Source organism: Staurois parvus, unplaced genomic scaffold, assembly GCF_062004578.1.
Source record: "Staurois parvus isolate SC_StPar_1 unplaced genomic scaffold, SC_StPar_1.0 ptg000090l, whole genome shotgun sequence".
NCBI classification, from domain to species: Eukaryota; Metazoa; Chordata; class Amphibia; order Anura; family Ranidae; genus Staurois; species Staurois parvus.
In genome coordinates, this window is record NW_028317886.1 from 10,657,435 (window position 1) to 10,674,861 (window position 17,427).

The following is a 17,427-nucleotide window of genomic DNA, read 5'->3' on the forward strand; positions in this document are numbered from 1 at the left end:
GTCGTAGATAACCAGACTTTTTCTCCTGGTTTCAGATTTAGGTTGCCCCTTCTTTTTCCGTCAAAAAACTTTTTGTTACTCACTTGAGCTTCTAAAATAGTCTTTTGCAGTATTTGACCGTTCCTACTGAGGAAATCCATCCTTTCTTGTACTGCCGGGACAGCGGGTTCCACTGGTATTTCAGGAAGGAAGGAGGGGTGATATCCATAGTTGGAGTAAAAAGGGGACTGTTTGGTAGCAGAGTGAATAGAGTTGTTTTATGCGAATTCAGTTAACGGAAGGAGAGACACCCAGTCATCCTGTAAATAAGATGAGAAACATCGGAGTATTGTTCCAGAGTCTGGTTTGTCCTCTCCGTTTGTCCATTTGTTTGTGGATGGTATGCAGAAGAGAAGCAGAGTTCAATCTCTAGTGCCTCACACAGAGCTTTCCAGAGCTTAGAAGTAAACTGTACTCCCCGATCGGACACGATATTGTTAGGAACACCATGTAATCTTACTCTTTCTCTGATAAAAGCAGAAACGGTTTCAGCGGCAGAAGGAGTCCCTTTCAAGGGAATGAATTGAGCCATCTTTGATAGGCGATCATTCACGACAAAAATAGTGGTGAATCCCTCAGATGGGGGAAGCTCTACAATAAAATCCATAGAAATCATACTCCATGGTTTTTCAGGTACAGGCAGAGATTCCAACAGGCCCCAGGTCTTGGCTTTATCAGACTTGTTTCGAAGACAAACTGAGCAAGATCTAACATAGCTCTTGCAATCCTTCATTGAGTTTGGCCACCAGAAGGAACGGGAGACCAAATTTGCGCTCTTGTGGATCCTGAAGTGACCCGCTAAAGGATGATCATGACATCTTTTAAGTATGAGAGTCCCAAGTTGTTCTGGTATGAAAATTTGTTCCTTGTGAAGGTAGAGACCGTCTCCTAGCTGAAGATGCATCTCCAAGGGGGGTGGATGATCATCAACCACTTTTCTTATTTGTGCTACAACGTCTGTTTGCAGGAGTAAAAAGTTCTTAGCTGGCAGAATCGTGTCAGGTTCAGATGGTACAATTGGGTCGTGAAACATACGTGAGAGTGCATCGGACTTACCATTCTTTGATCCTGGACGGTATGTCAAATGAAACACAAAGCGGGAGAAGAACAGTGCCCATCTTGCCTGTCATGGCCTTAGACGTTTTGCAGTTCTCAAGTACTCTAGGTTCTTGTGATCCGTAAAAATGAGGATAGGATGGTAACTCCCTCCAGCAAGTAGCGCCATTCCTCAAGGGCTGCTTTGATAGCTAACAGCTCTCTGTCTCCCAGGTCATAATTCCTTTCGGAGGAACTTAACTTTCTAGAGAAGAAAGCAACAGGGTCAAGAAGGGATTTGAGACCCTGTCGTTGTGACAATATGGCTCCAACAGAAGCATCTACTTCAAAGACAAAGGCTAAGGCAGGATCTGGGTGCTTCAGGATAGGAGCAAAGGTGAACAAGGTCTTTAATTGTTCAAAGGCTGCTTGAGCCTCAGGAATCCACCTGAAAGTAACATGTTGCCTGGTTAACTATGTTACTGGTGCAATGATCCCTGAAAAGATCTTAATAAATTTTCTGTAGAAATTAGCAAATCCCACAAAACGTTGTACTGCTTTCCTGTCTCTTGGAACGGGCCATTCTAATACGGAGGTCACCTTTTGGGGATCCATAGCAATGCCATTGGGAGTGATCACAAGTCCGAGGAACTGAATAGTCTGTCTCTTGAACTCACACTTTTCAGCTTTGGCATAGAGGTGATTTTGGCATAATCTATCCAGAATCTTTTTTACATGATCATTCACGAAGTGTTGGAATGTTTCTGGGGCATTACAGAGACCAAATGACATCACCAGGTATTCGAAATGTCCAAAGCGTGTTCGAAAGGCCGTCTTCCATTCGTCCACCTTCGCGAATTCTAACTAAATTTTAGGTGCCCCTCAGATCCAGTTTTGAAAAGACACATGCCCCTCGTAGCCTTTGGAACAATTCAGGAATTAGAGGAAGAGGATAGCGATTCTTGACAGTTATTTTATTCAGATCACGGTAGTCAACACCTGGTCTGAGGGTATGATCCTTCTTCTCGACAAAGAAGATGACAGCTCCCGCTGGTGTGTAGAGGGCTGAATAAACTCTTTTTCCAAGCTGAGACCTTGTACCGATGACAGCTCAGTTACACGGATGACTACACTCCCCTGTCCGATGTTACATCATACCATTATACCATGTATTTCTTTTACCTCATAAATGTGAGTGTTCCTACCTTTTATCTTCAATAAAGTGTTACGCTGCACTTAGAGGCGCTTCTTCTCCTTCTCATCACAGTAGAGACAGAGGTTGGAGTTTTGTCATCAAAGACATTCATCAGAGGACAACGGTGGTCTCGAGAAGCTCCTTCTAGGAGAATTATGATGCCTTCTTTTATTGAGAAGTATGTCTGATGCGACAACAGTAGTAGTGGAAACAGGAGTCTCCATCTCTGAACATATCAAGACATCCACGTTAGTCTTTTCATCCTGCCTCTTCCGGATCCGACGGTCAATGTGAATAGTAAGGTCTATCAGGACCTCTAGCCTCGTTGGTACCCCAACTTGGGCAAGCTCATCTTTCAGGGCGTTAGAGAGGCCAAGGCGAAACTGATAGCGGAGAGCAGACTCATTCCATTGAGTGTCAGAACTCCATATACGGAACTCGGTAACATATTCCTCTATAGGCCTTGGGCCCTGCTGTAGCTTGCTAAGCATAGATTCTGCAGTCTGACAATGGAAGGGATCAGTTGTGACATCGCTGAGAAAAAAAGAGTCCATCGAAGTTAGAGCCGGATCATGTTGCTCATGTAGGTGGTGTGCCCAGGATTGGGGTTAATTCTGAAGGAGAGAGATAATGAATACCACTTTGGTGCTTTGTGAAGCAAAGGTTCTTGGGAGCAGGGAAAAATATAGCTCACAGGAGTTACGAAAGGTTTGGAACTTCCTGCGGTCTCCCGTGAAAAACTCAGGCATAGGCACCTGGGGTTCCGGTAGAGGAGAAGTTCCATGAATCATACTGAGCTCTGTCTGAGTAGTTATATCTGCGAATGCAGAGGGAGCCATGGCTGTGGAGACATTAGACTTGGTTGGTAGTTGGCTCTCCAGATGCTCAAGGTTTCTTTGCAAACTTTGCACCAAGTAAGACAAGGCAGAGATTGATTGACAGATGTCCCCCATTGCAGAGGCCTCCCTTCCAGACTCCATCATTGGCTGACTGGTACTGTCACATACATGATAGGAGACTGAAATGACGAGGTCGGCCTCACTTGTGTCACTAGCCCTGACCCCACTGGAGGTGGAACAGAGGGTGTCTAGGGACCAGGGGGACAAGAGCACCGGTAGATGTTGTTTGCAGCTCTTGCAGATGATGACCTTGAAATACTGATAAACCTCTGATTCAGGCACAGTAGTAATATGCAGAGCTGGTATGGTAGATCGCCAGGTGTGCACCAGAGCAAGGCAGGAAGCGAGGGTGAGAGACAGGAGCAGTGTCATAGAAATAGCCAGGGTCATTAACAGGCGGACAGCAAGGTACAAAATCAGAAGCAAAGCCGAAGTCAGGAGCAGAGCCGAAGTCAGGAACCAGTATCAAGCAGGAGAGAAATCAGAGTCAGGTCAGGAACAAGCCGGGTCAGCAACAAGGGAATCTCACAGGAACAAGCAGGACATGGGAGGAGCTGAAGACCAGTCAGCACTCAACATGGGCAGAGACACCCTTTAAATAGTCCGTCTGGCGCCAATCTTCGGCATGCGCGTGCGTGCGTACTTGTGCGCGATTGCGCATTTCCGTGCGCACGCACACAATCGATCACTCTTCTCCGGACGTTTCTATGCGTATGCGCATTTCTATTTGCAATTCGTCTCACCAGAAATCCCTTACAGGTATTCAACATCTACCAGAGGATCCCAATGGCCCCTAATGACAGACTCATGTAAATGCTCCACATGCATTAGCGTAGTAAGGTAAGTCAGGTTTTCTCAACCAGGGTTCTATGGAAGCCTAGGGTTCTTCAAGAGGTTGCTAGAGGTTCCATGAGCAATGATCAATTTCTGCCTCACCGATATCTTCCCACTCACACCAGTGATCTTTTTAGCTATCTGTAAGGGAGTAAATTTTTCTCATGTCCAGAAGTATAATGAGCATTCTTCCCACTGACTATCACACTAATGTATCATGAGTTGTATATATATAGTAAATTTTAGCAAGGGTTCCCTGAGACCAGAACGTTATTTCAAGGGTTCCTTTGTGTTGAAAAGGTTGAGGTAAGTGATGCACTAGTTCTGAAAAAGTTCTAGTATATTGCTGCAGAATTATATTCCACTTCAGAAAGAATACCAACAGAATTTTTACAATTCTTAGGAACATCCAATATAATACGAGAATTGTCTATTTTTGTCATTACTTTTATGATACCTGCTGGATATTCTCTGCTATAAAATAAATGAAAAAAACTATAGGGAGTGTAAGGCCTTGTTTATCAGGTGTATAAGTCTCACTGCTGAAATTGACAGAGACATATAGCAAGCCAGTGGGTAACTCAGCTTTGACGATAAATCAAAACTGAAACAACTGTTTAGGATGACATGAGGTTTGTCAAAAGAAAATACAATAAACCCCTCAATGGAAATAGTGTGATGTACAGCAATTACTACTTAAAACATTATCTCCATTTACATATAAATACAAAAAAATGTAGTTACTTGCTAAGTTGGGGATACAGTATGTGAGGATAGATACAATGGGTTTTTTTTTACTAAAGCTAGAGAGTGCAAAATCAGGCTCACTTCTGCATAAAAAGCAAGTGGCTTCTAATCTCAGCTTGTTCAATTAAGCGTTAGTAATGAAACCTGGAAGCTGATTGGTTTTTATGCAGAAGTGAGCCTGATTTTGCACTCTCCAGTTTTAGTAAATAAACCCACTAAGTATAATTTTGTACTCACAGTACAGTATATTGTCAATAGCATACTGAAATGCTTTGGTAATTACACAGATATACCATTATATAGAGAGCGGTTTATCCATCTTGTATAAAGCTTTTAGAAGTATTTTACTTTCTATATGACAAGTACAGCCCTGGACAAAAGTTTTGAGAATGCCACAAATATTAATATTCACAAAGTCTGCTGCCTCACTTTTTATGAGGCGAAGACTTTTGGAAGATGACTTGGTTTCTAGAAGGGCAGCAAAGAAGCCACTTCTCTCCAGGAAAAACACTAGGAATAGGCTGATATTGTGCAAAATGTGCAGGGATTGGACTGCTGAGGACTGGGGTAAAGTAATTTTCTCTGATGAATCCCCTTTTCAAATGTTTGGGGCATCCAGAAAATACCTTGTCCGGAGAAGAAAAAAAGAAAACTACCATCAGTCCTGTGTCATGCCAACAGTATAGCATCCTGAGACCATTCATGTGTGGGGTTGCTTCTCAGCCAAAGGAGTGGGCTCACTCACAGCCATGAATAAATAATGGTACAAAAACACCCTCCAAGAGCAATTTCTCGCAACCATCCAAGAACAGTTTGGTGACGAACAATGCCTTTTCCAGCATGATGGAGGATCTTGGCATAAGGCAAAAGTGCTAGCTAAGTGGCTTGGGGAACAAAGCATATAAATTTTGGGTCCATGGCCAGGAAACTCCCCAGACCTTAATCCCATTGAGAACCTGTGGTCTATCCTCAACAGGCTGCTGAACAAAAAAATCTCCACAAATTCTGACAAACTCCAAGTATTGATTATGCAAGAATGGGTTGCCATCAGTCAGGATGTGGCCCAGAAGTTGATTGACAGCATGCCAGGGCGAATTGCAGAAGTCTTGAAAAAGAAGGGTCAACACTGCAAATGTTGACTCTTTGCATAAACTTAATGTAATTGTCAATAAAAGCCTTTGACACTGATGACATGCTTGTAATTATACTTCCGTATACCATAGTAACTTCTGACAAAAAAAAAAAAAACACTGAAGCAGCAGACTTTGTGAAAATTAATATTTGTGGCATTCTCAAAACTTTTGGCCAGGGCTGTACAAGTTATATGCAGTGGGGATGATTTACTAAAACTGGTGAGTGCAACATCTGGTGCAGCTCTGCATAGAAACCAATCTGCTTCCAGGTTTTTTGTCAAAGGTTAATTAAATAAGCTGAAGTTAGAAGCTGATTGGCTACCATGCACAACTGCACCAAATTTTACACTCTCCAGTTTTAGTAAATCAACCCCAATAGCTTCTATTGCAGGATGGAGCAAGCCAATATGCATAATTGGCCCTGCATATTACTATACTGTGTATTATGAGTTATTTTACATGTTCTAATAAAATGTATCAGCAGATTTTGTCTGTACTGTACTCATTGTGGATACAAATATTTTAGTTGTAGGCATAGCCATCCACTGGTTTTATATATGTCTAGGACTCTTCATCAGCAAGATCTCCCTGCTATACTTTCTGGCTCTGTTTCTATCTACCTGGGAGTTTTGTGTGTTTCCGTCCCCATCTTTGGTATTCCAGCAACTTCTGTTACATTTTACTTAATATAAAATCAATATAAAATCAATGCAGAAGAGTCAGTCCCCCCTGATAATGACTACAGTAGATCCAGAAACATAGAGGTCTTCTCAATATAGCCTCTGAGGGATATAACAAACTGTTAGGTTGTTTAACGCTCCAAAAGTTACAAAGAACTGAAATTAAACTTTTAGGTGGATTGGCCCTTTTATAACAAATTCTTGCTCCAACTTAAAAATGCCATAGCAAACTTTGTGACTGACATAAGAACAAAAAGATGGCAAGTAGCATTGTCTGCTGCTATGACAAAATTATGGTAATAACTCTCAAAGTAACAGTCAACCGATGTTTTCCAACTCAAACACACAAGGTCCACCAATATTGGTTACCTAATGGTACCCTAGCAGCACTGGCATCAGGATTGATCCAAAAAGAAAGCCAGGACAGGACAACAATCAGCAGAGTTGGAGCATAGACGCCCATCATATAGAAGCCCACCTGTCTTCTCAGTGTAAAGATGACCTCAACACATGTGTAGTAACCTTTAATGAAGAGAAGAGAAGAATACATGTAACAAAATGGCTTTCTCACAAATAATCTGCTATAAGGGCCAGTTCCCACCACTATTTCTGTATTTTAGATGTGTTTCTGCATGTGCATTTTTAATGCATTTTTTATGCATTCAGGTGCCTTTTTGATGCATTCTGGTGCATTTTCCCCACTTTTTTTCCTCAACTGAGGACATGTGTACTACGGGGTGTTTTTGATGCATTTTGTCACATTCCAGATGTGTTCCATACAGAAAAATGCAACATGTTCTATTTTTGTTGACTGCATTGGAACACATTGCACTGGTGTTAACAAGGGCCATTGGAATGCACGTTAAACACCATGCATACATTTTTGATGCAGAATAAAAATGCACTGGACTTCATCTGGTGTGAAGCAGCCCTAAAAAAAACTCATGTATAAATAAATTCAACATTGTCCTTGTGTCTTCTCTGTACTCGGTTCAATTACATTCATGCTTTATACAACAATCAAGGAGAAAGAGTGCCTTGGTTAGGTTCAGATGAATTTTCCACTTTTATCCAAAAAGAAAAATATTTGGCAAACAATAAAATATAATATGACAATACATATATACGTCCTGTTGTACCTGCCAAAATACTTGTGATTCTGTCAACTCATTTGGATGGAGTTTCATGCATTTTTAGAGAAATAATTACAATCACATTGTCTTTTTTGTGTTACATTTCCTTACATGTGTATTGCAAGATCCCCATTTAAGAAAAAAAATCTGGCTGTTGGTCATGTGCTACTGTTAGGTAAAATGGATTACCTTTGCGTTAGACTTTGTTACCAATAATTTCTATGAGCTCAAAAGCAATATGCAAAGATGCATGTACCCCAACACACAGCACTGTAGCTTGAAGAAGTTTTCCTTCCTCTCTCTCTCTCTCTCTCTCTCTATATATATATATATTCCACTATATTATTTCTGGATTGGGGTGGGAACTACATTTGAGAAGCATGGAGGTTAAATGGATAGCTGAGTTGGACACTATGCAACCCAAAGGCTTAAATACTGATTTGGATTTTTTTTTTTGTGAATTTTATTTTTTATGTCCTTTTGTGGATGGAGAATAAAAGTACAGGCACCAAGATAAAACGTTTTCAATATAGTGTAATTATTATACAAATGTTATGTGTTTGTTTCATCCATGTTGTTCTATGAGAGCAATTATTTAATACAAAAGGATGTGTGCACTGGTGTTACTTATTAGTGGTTGTAATTACCATTTAAGATTGAAATTGTTAGTTTCAGTAGCTTTCACTTTACTTGAGGAAGGACCATGAGCAGTTCAAAACTGTTGTACATATTGCATGGATTTATCACATGTGGAGTTTTTGGATTTTATAATAAATTTAATGTATCAATTGAGGTGCTGCAGAACTGCTATTGTGGACTATTGAGCTACTGATCTGTGTTTACAGCAGACGTTTTTGTTTTTCAACAGTCTGTAAAGACATAATATCACAAACAATGATTTAATATAAATTAAAAAATAATAAATACAATCAGAATTTTTAGTTATGACCATAATAAAGAAAATATGTACAAAACCACTAAACACGCCCTTCAAACTTTTAATTCGGGGTGAGTTGTTCTGATAACTGTGATATATCTTGGTACTTGCTTTATTTTTTACATCAGCCTTTCTAAGTGAAGCAACATCATCCGCAGTTGGATTGCAAATGCATCAGAATACAGACAAAAGTAACCCAACCCCTGTGTGGCATTACTGCTAAAGACTGAACTGAAGGATCCAGCAATGAACCTACAGAGTATATAGACATGCTGAACACAGGTGATTGCAAGTGAACAGCAAGCAGGTGCACCGCCAGGAGGCTTCAGTTTAATCTATGAAAACTGTCAGTGCAGCTCCATGAAAAAGAATGCAGATGGGGCTAAAGAGTTCCTGTGTGCTCAAGCTGTACAGTTATTTTTTTATTTTGCTTTTATTTATATGTATATTCTTTAATTTGCAACTGTTTTGTAAAACTGTGTGCACAGCTTTATTATTAAAAAAAACAGCAGTTAGATACCTGGCGGACTGCGGCCCATGCCCTATCGAAGATTTCGATTAACACTGATCTTGTTGAATCTAACTACAAAACGCTACTTCGATGGTATTTGGTTCCTGCTCGCCTAGCCATAATGTATCCTTCCATTTCATCTAGCTGTTTCCGACGCTGTGGTCAAGAGGGTACCATGTTCCACGTCTGGTGGAAATGTCCAGTTGTGAGTAGGTTCTGGATCTGCATATTTAATTTTCTTTACTCAGTGACAGGAATTAATATCCGTAGATCGCCGGAAGTGGCCTTGTTTAATATACTACCCTCTGATGTTCCCAAAAAAATCGATTAAATTAATTTTATATATAATATTGGCGGCTCGCATTACCATAGCTAGAAGTTGGAAACAATCCTTGATCCCGCTGGATAGAGTGAAACAAAAACTCAACTGGATAATGGTTAATGATAAACTGACGAGTATTGTCACTGATGATCTGTCCAGATTTGAGAGGACTTGGGAGCCTTGGAATAATTATATTACTGTATCGTGAGTGTCTGGCAGCTGACCCCCCCCCCCCTCTTATTTTCTTTCTTTCACTTGGGAGTAATTTCCTTCTTCGTCTCTCTCTTCCTCTCTTTTTCTACTTTATTCGTTGAACTTTTTTTTTTTCTCTGTCACTTCTGGTTCATTTTGGTTTAATTTCTGTCTATTGATTTATGAAACCTGTACGTCCTGATGACTATGACACTTTTTGTGTGAATTGTAATGCTATTGTCTGATAATCTTTTTACGTACTTATAAGTGTTATGATTCTGATTCTACATCTTGTTCCACCATGTGGGTGGGCCTTTTTGTTTGTTTGCCATCTTGTTTTATGCTTTAATATGCTTGTTTCTCAATAAAAATATTGAAATATAAAGAAAAACAGCAGTGTATTTCATATATAACTTTGAGAAAAAAAAAACTAATTTAAAAAAATATATTTTCTCTGTTATTTTGATCTGTGGCTTGATACTGAAAGTCCTCAGAAAGATACGTTGCTCAAAGGGGTAATTCATCAGCTTCCTATGTATTTGCTGCATTTACCAGAAGGAAGGCTTGTTTAGAAGAAACATTGCTCCATGTCAAGTACTTTAAAACTCTAAGCAACATGAAAAACATTACAGTTTTTAAAGCAGCACACTCCCACGACACGAAAATCAATAGATCTTAACTATACCCTGACCTTTTCAAGCTGCAGGAGAACCTGGCCCATGCTGGCAAAGATCAATGCTTAGGTTTCCAGTGCTCTTTCTCTGGTGTTTTCCCCATAACATTCTTTACATGGACTTCTAATACTTCTTACAGACTCGTACACTTTCTTCCTAAAATCCACTAGAAAACCTCAGTGGAGGTGACTCTAGATTTATTGGTACTTTGAAGTGCACAATTACAGTATATAACAACTTCCCAGATGCTGCCCTGAAATGCTTCCTTTCGCTTGTATTTAGTATACTGAAAATATGTCTGATTAAGATCTGGCTAATGTTACCTGGAGACCAATAAATCTGGAAGTGGCTGGGGGAACCCATTACTGAGAATATTTTATTAGGGGAATATTTAATAACAGCAATTTATAGACATTTGAACAGAAGGGAACCTTGATAGTATCTACATCAAAGTGATCATCTGTAAATTTCCTAATCTCTATTACCACGTAAAGAGGGAGAAAAAAAAAAAAGGGAAACCGGCAAACTTAAAGGATATTTTTAGAACAAAATGTCTTGCCAAAATCCTTAGGGGTCGCTTCACACCAGATGGCAGCTATTTCCTGCACAGTCCAATGCACAAACAACAAAATGTCTTGTCTCCAATGTTGTCAGTGCACCATTTGAAAAAAAAAAGTACTGCATGCATTATTCTTCTAGCGCAGCAGGTTACAACATGACCCACACCATGGCAGCACTAATGAGGTGCATGGAACTGTATAAAAATATCACTTGCCAATGTATAGAAATGTTAAAAAAAGGTAAACAGTGCGGTGCACCAGGATTGGCACATCGGCACTGTCACACAGTGCACATGAGAGGCCACGTGTTTAGCACAGCTCACTGATGTGAACGGACCGTTAAGGAAATTAGTGCTGGAGAATTGCAGTCATGTTAGTTCTGGCCAACTCTTGAAAATGATAGTTGTCTGGTTGCTTGTTTAGTCACATGCTTTAGAGACATTATCACCTTGTCCATTTAGGGCATGGTCACCATGTCTGTGAAAAGCTCTCTTCCCCCTTTCCTGACTACTTAAAACTGACCTTTCCAGCACCCCTCTACTTCAGCTTCTTTTCTGGCTGCACTGTCGAATAGCCAGTTATTTTGTACATGGGAGAGCATGCAACTTCCTCCCATGTTGCAATGCTCAGGCCTAGCAAACAATCACTGGATGCGAGCACTGTCACATGATGGAGGGTGACGTAAGTGCTCCCTCTGACTGGGAATAACAGCTAACACTGTTTTTTTTGGTGGCAACTGCAACTGAGGAAAGGACTGTAGTGGATCCCTGAGGAGGTAAGAATAAATTGGTCAAGGGACAGGCTTTACACCAACACTGTTACTTTACCTTCAGTAGGCAAGCTGACAATTTTACTTTAAAGTGGAGCTTTAGTCAAAAAATTAGGTCCTGCTAGATCCCTTTAGGTTGGCCCATTTTGCAGGGATAGCTATGAAAAACATTAAAAGTAAATGCCTACACTGTTTAAAATCTAGCAATACACTGTTTCACCCTGCTTTGCACATGCTCAGTTGCTCTCTACTGTTGGCACTGTACCTAAAATCAGATCCACTACTGTAGAGGCTGACTGGCTGGAAGCTTTAAGATTTACTGTTGTTGAAGAGGGAAGAAAACAGGAATGACACAGACTATGCTGAAGAAACACAGATTAGGGAGGGAAAAAAGAAAAGCAGAGAGGTGACAGGACAAACTCTGCTGCCAGGTAGACACAAAAGAGTTAAACAAGGAAAATGTTTTATCTTATATCCCGTTCTCCCTCATCAGCAGATCTGTGAACTTTAGCACTTTATAGCTTCTGTCAGCCTTGCTCTCTAACTGAGCCAAGACATACAAACAAAGCTGGAAATGGACATATTTTAATTGAAGAAAGTGACATATAATTTTTGAGACTAAGGAGAGGGGGAGAGTTTCCAAAAAGTGACTGCTCTGGGCTTCAGCAAAATGGCAGCCTCCAGCAAGAAGAAACAGAAGCAATGCTGGAGGCAATTTACAGCACACACTAATTTTGGTAGCATAATTATCCATGTGAAATGCATGTTCTTTTTTTAAAGAACATTGATTGTTATCAAACTGTTATAGGTAAAGTTCCTCTTCAAGTATCTGATCTGGAACAAGCATATAATAAGTGAAGTCAAAACACTTAATCTGCATAATTATTACAGGGCAGTGACTTGGGGAACGGTGGATTCTCTACAATCCCAAAAAATTTTAATAATCAGGTGCCACTATAGTCAATTTCATAGTGGGAACAGAAAAGTTATGGAAGCAAATGCATCCCTAGCATCTCCACCAAATCTTGGTGCTGTGAATCTTTTCCAATATGCACAGCTCCATCTAATGGCTACAAGTGATAAACACACTCCATATATATTAGATGGGATACAGGGTTTATTTCATACTTTTTTCAGGACTCAGACCTGCTTATCACGAGAGAGAGAGAAAGGGAGAGAGAGAGAAGTAACAACATGTATTAACTTCTTGTGAGAGGGTGGCTACTTCTGTTCTACATGGTACCATTGTATGTAGTAACATAACCACCCTCTCTTGCTTGGAACTGAGATGGACTACGGACTATGGACTAAAGTGTTTGTAGTGTGCATAGAGCAGTGCACATGACCACAACTAATGTGCAATGCTCATTGCAAATAAACAGAAGTGAGGAGGAAAAGGAGAGGTTCAAAAGCCATGAAGGACATTACTGGGAGGCAGAAAAACACAGTAGGTAGAATCTAACAAAGTATAGTTTACAGAGCTATTAGGTATTGGAGGTTAATGGATTATTTTTGGAGAATAAGGATATTGTTTAATGTCAATTTAAGTCAGTTGTTTCAGGGGCTATAAGGGCAGATTACAAAAACTGCATTCATTGGGCAGACGGTGATCTATGGGCAGGTTATTTGTATTTATTTTAGGTTTCTGTAAAAGCAAACATTTGTATATGATACATACTACTTACCAGTGCCTTTGTAATACTTTGTACAGTTCCCATATTCAATGTCTTCTGTCTTTATATCAAACTGAGGCAATGCAATTTTTTCCATTTGAACAGGGTCTCCTGACTGCCAAATGAACCGCAAGTCATCCGTTGTATATCCAACTTTGTGACAAACAAAAATATATTTCAGTGATCTCCACATATTCCTATCAAATCAATTAGGCTTTCACAAACCCATAATTATTTGTTCTCCAAGCACACAGCGAAGATCAGGGCAGAGACATTACAGCTTTGAATTTGTTAAAGTTATTAAAGCAACAGAATCTACATATCTGCAGAACAAAGCAGTAATAATGAGATTATTGATTTCTCCAATTTAGTACAATGTAACTATTTTTGCCTGGCCTATTAAGCACTGAGACATCAACTGACAGTTTTAATAATCTCATGTTATTAATGACAGAGAACATAATTGCGCATGTGTTTTTTTTTTAATAAATGTTTCTTCATCTAGCAGGATTCATGATGAACGAGGGATACCACAGCTAAATCGATGTATGATATAGTGTTATGCCATACAGTTTATTCCTGCATATATCAGAAGGAAACATATTGCTATCTAAAGGATACCAGTACTCTGATAAAAAGCACTCATTTAAAAGATAAGTTCACCTTTCTACTAAAAAACAATAAATGCACATTTGTTTGCAGGTAAAAAAAATAGTTTTTATTATTTTTTGTTGCAGGAGCCTGTAAAGCATTCCACTAGCGATCAGCAGATTGCTGGTGCAATGCAGGTCTTCTGCAGACTTGTCAGATTTTCTGCTTGCTTGTACATCCCTCACGGGCAAGCCAATACTTCTGACAGGAAGACTCAATTAACTACTACAGTGCTCACAGCGCCGTAGTTCATTAATTCACAGAACACTAGCAATGAATGATGTGGCCGTGTGGGCAGAGCCCCACTCGGCCAGGCTGTTTTTAAAAAGTGACAGATAGTACAGGGGACTTCACCCCATACTTTTGTCCTGGGGGCGGTATCGGGCGGCCAGTGCAGGTTCGGGAACATGTTAAATGTTCCACCCTAAAAACCAATGGAACATGTAACATAATCCCAAATGTGAATTTATCCTTTAGGCTCTTTCCTGCAGAATTAGCACTATATAAAGGGTCAGGGGCATCATCTTCTCAGAGTCACTAGACCATTTGGAAACCCTCTATTTTCTGGGGAAGGAGCAATAGACAAAAAGACATTGAGCAGGATTGTGACCCGGAATAAGAGAACAACTGCTGCAAAAGTGACTGCAGAGCTCAATCTCAGTCCCGTGAAGACTCTTTGAAGCTCAATAAGCTCTGACATGACTCCGTATTACTAGCAGTGCATGCAGTAATTGACGAAAGTGTTGGTATAAAGAGATCCCTGAATTTTTCACTTCTTAATAAGTGGTTGAACAGTACTGACTAGCATATTCAATGTGTTAGATATCTTTTTATATTTTTTTTTATCTTTATAAAGTTCCATTACCTTGTTACGCAGGTCTTTTGATCACTTTTCTGCTCCCCATGGCTCAGTATTTAGCCTGCTCAGTGCATCCACATGAGAGCTAACAAACTCATTGACTATTGATACAGACACTAATTGCAATTTAAAAAGCCACAGATGTGGGATATTAACCTATAATTGCCATTTTAACTTGTGTGTGTTACCTTGTGTGTTCGTACCAAGACCTAACATTCCAGGGTATGTAAACTGTTGATCATGGCCATTAGGGTGATTTCTGTTATCATTATGATTTAACCTCCCTAGCGGTATGATTATTTCAGATTTTTGGTGCTGAAAGCGGTACCATTATTTTGCATGGAAATATGTAGTTTTTTTATTGTAGGCTGTAATTTTTAGGAATAACTCACTGAAATCTGTCCGAACAAGAGTCTATTAAACATCCCGGGTATGATAAAATTTGAAACACGAAATCATAAATTATAATTTAATAAATAATCATAAAAAATAATAATATAATAATACATTTAATTCAATAATATAATCAAACCAAAAACACTGAAATTTGAAATAGAGCGCCAAGTTCGCACATCGCTGAGCAAAGTCGCAAAATCGTTTTCAGTTTCTGATGACAAATTTCCCCACAAATCATTATCACTCAATTCTGCAAGTGGTTCTGATTTACTATCGCTGTTCTCTAGTTCTCAAAATGCAGGCAGGGCACAGGACAAAGCACTAGGGACAAAATGTATGTGAAATGGGTTGAAACAGCAATGTTTTACTATGTAAAATTTGTTTGGAAAAAAATGACATTTTTTACATTTTTCAAATTTCCCGCCGCCACCGCCCGTACGTTCGTACGTCCCAACGTCACAGGGACCGGAACACAGAAGCCGGATGCCGGCATCAGCCGGAGGAGATGGCCGGGGACGCTGCAGGGGACACATCGTGGGAGCGAAGGACAAGGTAAGCTCTGCATGGACTCCCTATGCAGCGCCGCATGGTAAGCCCGAGTGTAGCTCGGGGTTACCGCTTTTGGTACAGACATTTTACCCCGAGCTACACTTGGGAATACCGCCAGGGAGGTTAAAAAGGAGCCAAACAACTATGTGATAATAAATGACTTCATACGATAACTATCCTTAAAAAAAAAAGACAGTTTTTTAGCATGATCAGTCATATTTTCAATATCAAAAGACACAATTTCACGATTTTTGCCAAGGTATGCAAACTTTAGAGCAAAACTGTATATGTACATTACCTGCGGGATACCCGTGGAAAATGTAAATCACTGTAGTAGGCTCCTTTAATACTGTGATTGCCACTGGCTTCTGGGTCCCATGCCGAGCAGCTGCCCTAATGCTTAATGAAGACAAGAGGTCACCCACTCGGCATGGCGTCATTCAGAGAACAATTTGTATTTTCGCAATAAACTTCAAAGTGATTGGATATGGTGGAAATCTTGACATCACCGGCTTTCCACCTCGTCCAAAAAAGAACATGCTTTGCATTTATTTAGAAAATGAAAAGTGTTCCCTGAATGGTGTCTGTGCCTACCCAGCGACCTGTGTTCACAATACAGCAACTCAGCATGGGACTCAGAGGCTAATGGAGATCACTGTAGTAACATTGTCTACTACAGTGATTCCCAATGTCTAGAGGGATCCCACAGGTATGGCACATACATACTTACATAGATCCAAACTACCTTAACTTCAGCTTTAAAAGATGCCTGTGAAGCACTTTATTTAATTATTTCATTTACTTTATTTTATTAATTTAGCACTTTAATGGGCCTGCTCTGCTGTTTTAATCAGTTTACCGGTGTACAATAACAATATGCAAAAACCTATGCTGAGCAGTAATAGTCTATTTGCTCTAAGTTCCTGAGAGACTGGTTCTGATTGGTTGCTATAGATTACTATACATTACTGTCCCTTGCGTGCCAGATAAACAAAACTACAGAAGATATTCACTATAAAATGGATATAAAAATCCTTATTTTATTGACCAGGTTGTGAATTTTTTCAAGAATAGTCAGAACATATGGCTGCAGTGACATCCCATATGGCACTTGCCTGACAAATTATTTACAACGTATACTAAATCATGGAAAATAAGCAGTGTTAACATTCTTATGTACAAACTGCATGTGCAACTCTTAAATTGCTGAAATTGTTTTACAAAAATACACATTTAAAAAATTTAATAAAATTAATTACATATCGCATTCTTAATTGAATATTTGCTGAATACTACTAAATATAACAAGACATCTGATTACTACTACAAAAAGTGAGCCAGCTTGCTTTTTAACTGACATGAACACAAGAAAAAAAAAAGATAGAAGTTGCACTTAACAGGCTAGCAATGTAATTTAGTTCACATTCACGTTGATCTGCCTTTTGGGGGTAAAAATTAAAAAAACTACTTACAACTTTCCAGCTGCATCTTGCAACGCTGAGTATCCATTGGAAACAAGGTTAGATCCAGAGGACAGGATAAAGTTATGGACAACCTAAATAAGATACATTACACAGTTGTGCTGTTTAAAGAATTAAAAAAATATGCATCTTGCCTTTTATATTAACATAAAAAGCCT

At 39.6% G+C, this 17,427-nt stretch overlaps 1 protein-coding gene across 1 annotated transcript in view; it reads right to left on the reverse strand.

Moving 5' to 3' along the window:
- Positions 1-17,427, reverse strand: part of GLRB (glycine receptor beta) — a 165,608-nt gene that overhangs the window by 5,485 nt on the left and 142,696 nt on the right. Inside the window, exons 6-8 of the mRNA XM_089670411.1 lie at positions 17,261-17,343; positions 13,346-13,486; positions 6,932-7,084 (exon numbers count right to left, since the gene is read on the reverse strand). Of these exons, the coding sequence (XP_089526537.1) occupies positions 6,932-7,084; positions 13,346-13,486; positions 17,261-17,343 (377 nt within the window). The remainder of the gene's footprint in view (positions 1-6,931; positions 7,085-13,345; positions 13,487-17,260; positions 17,344-17,427) is intronic.